The sequence below is a fragment of the Calliphora vicina genome, chromosome 3 (genome assembly GCF_958450345.1).
Source record: "Calliphora vicina chromosome 3, idCalVici1.1, whole genome shotgun sequence".
NCBI lineage: Eukaryota > Metazoa > Arthropoda > Insecta > Diptera > Calliphoridae > Calliphora > Calliphora vicina.
Genome location: NC_088782.1, coordinates 106,600,273 through 106,604,972, shown reverse-complemented (window position 1 = coordinate 106,604,972; position 4,700 = coordinate 106,600,273). Strand labels below are relative to the sequence as shown.

The 4,700-nt window shown below is 30.3% G+C and overlaps 1 protein-coding gene across 1 annotated transcript; it reads left to right on the top strand.

Annotated features, from left to right (window-relative positions):
• The first annotated feature begins 281 nt into the window (after nt 1-281).
• Nucleotides 282-3,428, top strand: LOC135954985 (probable G-protein coupled receptor Mth-like 11). Its single transcript, XM_065505253.1, has 8 exons — nt 282-899; nt 959-1,127; nt 1,192-1,377; nt 1,444-1,680; nt 2,577-2,682; nt 2,743-2,872; nt 3,165-3,226; nt 3,303-3,428. The coding sequence occupies exons 1-8, from the start codon at nt 345-347 to the stop codon at nt 3,313-3,315; spliced, it is 1,458 nt and encodes a 485-aa protein (XP_065361325.1). The 5' UTR covers nt 282-344; the 3' UTR covers nt 3,316-3,428.
• The last annotated feature ends 1,272 nt before the right edge of the window (nt 3,429-4,700 follow it).

The window sequence follows — 4,700 nt, the reverse complement described above, 5'->3', positions numbered from 1 at the left end:
ATCCTGATATGAATTGTAAAAATATATGGAACTGGAGAAAACTGACAAATGGACAATGTTTGAGATAAATGTGGCGGAAAATATGATATTAAACAAATGAAGGAAAATAATTTCAAAGAAATTTCCTGAGATAATATTTTATTAAGAAATTATTCATACAAGTTTAACGTTTATAATAACCAGAATAAGTTATATATTGCGGTTTGTTAGTATAAAAATATTTTAAAATTTTAGCAAATCTTTAGTATACTTCCAACTGATACCGTGTTCAGATTTAGCAACGCAATACAATTTACCACGACTCATTTTTTACATTAATATTAAATGAAATATTAAAATAGAATATGAGTTTAAAACAGTTGATATTTATAATTCCAATCATTTTAATGGTAAAACATTTTCAATGTTATGCTAAAGAACAACAAATTACATCGGCCGGTGATACCAGAAGTAATCAAACAATTTCGGATGGAATCTTTAATTGTTCCTACGACAATACAATTAACATTACCAAGAACGCTGTTTTAGCAAATGGTTCCTATATTTACGATAATCAAACAGTTATACCAACCCAACTGGTGGGTAATTATGATTATGAGATTTTATATAATGGCAACCGACGTAAGGTGCCACAACATAAACGTGCCTGTATCTGCCAACTAAAACCATGCATCTCCTTGTGTTCCAATACCATCTCGGAAACCTATCAATATGTTATAAATAATGCTATGTATGAAGCCTTGGATATATTTTCTATTGACGTAACTCTAGCCAATAATAGTGTTGTAAGGAAAAATATTGCCAAAGATTTTGCACCCATTATATTGGAAGAATATTGTAAATTGTCTTACGTGCTGTCACCAGAAACGGATGAACATTTCGGCTGGACTTTGTTTGAGGTAAGAGAAAATAAAGAAATTTATAGCTACTGCCTTTTTAATGTAATATTTATATTCAGAATGGTACTTTATTGCGTCACAGCGATCAGGTTCAATTTGAAAGGACTGAATATTGTTTTGATTTACACATGCTAACTATTGATAGTTTTACGTATAGTTTAATAAATCCCACGATATGTGCTACATATAAAAGTAGATTGAGTTCTTTAGAGAAATACAATTATTGGGGTAAGTAGATAATTTAACTGAATCTTTAATTATACATGTAGTGCTATAATGTTTTCTATTTTAGCCCAAGTGCTTTCGATAATGTTATTACTTTTAACAATTATTGGATATTTCTGCCAACCGGTGTTCCTACATTTGCAGGGTAAACTTTTAATAACATATGCCAGCACTTTGTCGTTGTCCTTTGCTATTTTTAGTTTCATAAATCTTTCGCAAATAACCTTTCAGCCTGTGCTCTGTTTAGTAATGGGTGAGTAGGTTTTAAAGAATACATCCTCACGACTTTTTAAAACATTGTGTATGCTTTATTTCCCAGGCTATTTAAATCATTATTTCCAATTGTCGCACCACACTTGGTTGGCTATTATTTGCTATGATATCTGGCGAATATTAACACAAATTGATATACATAAATCATCATCATATCGTAAATATGCGATGTATGGTTATTCTTTGCCATTTTTGTGGACACTTCTGACATATTGTGCGCAAAATCTATACATAAGCGAGGCCCTAAAACCGGGTATAAGTCAAGACAGATGTGGTTTGGATGGTAGGTGCAGTGAAGTGAGGCTTTAAATAATGTTTTAATAAATAAAAAAAAATAACCATATACGGACACCACTACGTGATAAAAGACCAACTAGAAAAAAGTCCCGTGTCTCCCAGTTTTGCTTAAAGGCATGCACTTCATTTTTTATGGGCCCCCAAAGATTTGGTGCCTCGGTGTCATTTTTGCAAAACCGTAATCATTTTCTCAGGCTCATATCTTGCAAACAGTTTGGAATTTTTATTTACTCTCTGAGGCAAAGTTGTAGCCCTTTTCATAAAGAATATAAATTGTAAACATATAAAATCAAAAAAACTTCATCTTCAAGATCAAAATCGCATAAACCTTTAAATAATTCGATTTTTTTCCCCTGTTCAGGTCCATAGCTAGCAAACCGTTCAAAATTCGAGAAAACAATCAATTACAAAAATGTATCTAAGATCTCAGTAAACAACTTTCTAGAACATATAAACATCCTAGCAATGATTCTTAACACCGTTTCGAGTATTTTGGGCCATAAACTATTAAATTATTATAAACAGAAGCATACTTTTAGGCAGCTTTAAAAAAAATTATTTCGAAGTTTTTTTTTCCAATTTTGATCTTGTAGATGAAGTTTTTTGATTTTATATGTTCACAGTTTTTGTTCTTTATGATAAGGGCTACAATTTTGCCTCAGAGAGTAAATCAAAATTCCGAACTGTTTGCAAGATATGAGCCTGAGAAAATTATCACTTTTTTGCAAAAATAACACCGAGACCCCATAAAAAAAGTCCATGATTTTGGGAAAAACTGGGAGACACGGGTCATTTTTTTGGTCTTTTATCACGTAGTGGACGTATATGGTTATATTTCCATGACTCAAAAAATTTACACACAATATATTTTATCTATTACAGTTTATAAATGGTCTGCTGTTATTTACCTATATGGACCCTGTTTAATTACATTGCTGTTTTGTTTAATATGCATTATTTTAACCTCAAGAAAAATTGGAATTAATCAGTAAGTTTTGAAGTAATTTTAATTACATATTTACAACTATTGTATTTCATTCATTTCTAGTCACATCTTATATTTGCATTTACTTCTAATGATGGTCGTATTTTGGTTTTTCGAAATTCTATCATTTGTATTACATATGTTCAATATGAAGACTGCATCCGGTATAATTGATTATATTAATTCACTGCAGGTTAGTTTCATTCACATGATACTCGTTAAAATATTAACCCACATTAACAATAGAAACCTTACTTAAACTAAGCACTAACTATAGGCCTTAATCAGGCGCAGAACCTAAATGGGTTAATGAATATTTCAACTACCACTAACTCATAGTGAAATATTTATTTTTGGTTCAGTTTTAGACTAAGAATTATTAAAATAAATGCCTTTAGTTAGTGCTAATTTTAAGTTAAATTTCCATTGTTAATGGCGGTAAGACTAAACTATCTAAATTAACAAAATGATCTTTATATTTTCAGGGAGTATATTTATTTATTACATACATTACACAACGAAGAGTAGGGAATATAATTCCAAAAATGTAGGTACTTATGTACTTAACTAGTACAATCCATATTCCTATATTGTGAAATGAATAAAAAATCTTTTCTTTTTAGATCTCGCATATGATTAAATATGCAAACTTGTGGTTAAAAGCAATGCTGCCAAGACTGAGGAGAGTTTAAAAACTTACTTTTGTACACAAATATTGAATTTTATAAAGTAATGATAATAAAAAACAATTGAAATACCCTATACCTAAATATAATGGCAATTACGGCAACTACACTGCACAGTGGGGCAGAATTAAATTTTTTTGGAAATAAATCTGGCATTTCAAAACGACTAGTCTGATTGGGACGCATGCATAGCCAAGGAGTATTCGAATTTAACGTATTAAAATGGGCCATACAAATGCTTCAGGGGATTGGGTGCTCAAAGTAGGGTACCTTCGACATGTTTTCCATCCGATTTTAAAGATTTTTATATTTTGGAAAAGTTCTCGGCTAGGTCTTGAAAAAACATGCTTGCATGTGCTACTTATCTCTTATAATTTCCGAGTTATAGGCATTTCAAAATTGAAATTTTAAAATTTTCCCATTCCTTGATCCGCGTTTTAAAAAATATAGGTCGTAATTTTTAACCGAATGGACTTTTTTTGTTAGTTAGCCAACTAAATTAACAATAATATACAAAGAATTTCAGAGCAATATCAATTTTAGATCCAAAAATAAACGATTTTCAATTTAAGAATTAAAAAAATAGTAGATTTTTGCTTTTTTTTTTATTAAAAAAAAAAAACTTTTTTTAAGAACATATAACAATTTTATGACATGTCGTATTCAATCGATTAACCGTTAATCGGTTAACCGATTAATTTTGAACGGATAACTGTTCGAATAATTTAAAATTGCCGATAAACAAATAAACCGATTAATTTGTGTCGATTAACCGATTAACCGAAATTCCTTTTTTTTGCACTTTAACATATTTTTATACCACCATAAGTGGTGAATGAGGGTATATATAAGTTTGTCATTCCGTGTGTAACATTGAGAAATATTCATCTGGGACGCAACAAAGTATATATTTTCTGGATCATTATGAAATTCTAAGTCGATTGAGCTATGTCCGTCTGTCTGTCCGTCTCTGTAAAACACGCTCACGTCCAAAATACGCAAACAAACTCAGTAGAGTTACAAGAAAAATTTTTATTATTGTCCTAAGCAGTTTGTTATTGAAAATCAGTGAAATCGGTACAGTGGAACCAAAGTTATGAATTAAAATGTGGGACAACTTCAAAAAATTGATAATTTTCACATATTTTTGGTAATTTTTGTAAATATATTGCAGCTAATATCATAAAATTTTGCACTCATTACTTTTATGATAAAATGAGTAACTCTGGTGAAAATTATAAGAATCCGTCCATGATTTCTCCTAGCCCCCATACAAATTTCGTCCCGAAATATGGTTCTATTGTCTATAAATGCCTACAGAATAGGAATATCCAT

Bases quoted from the DNA above. Each gene is read 5' to 3' on its own strand.
- LOC135954985 (XM_065505253.1), top strand. From the start codon at position 345: ATGAGTTTAAAACAGTTGATATTTATAATTCCAATCATTTTAATGGTA. The intron at 900-958 runs GTAAGAGAAAAT...ATTTATATTCAG, and splicing joins TCGGCTGGACTTTGTTTGAG to AATGGTACTTTATTGCGTCA. The intron at 2,873-3,164 runs GTTAGTTTCATT...TTATATTTTCAG, and splicing joins ATTATATTAATTCACTGCAG to GGAGTATATTTATTTATTAC.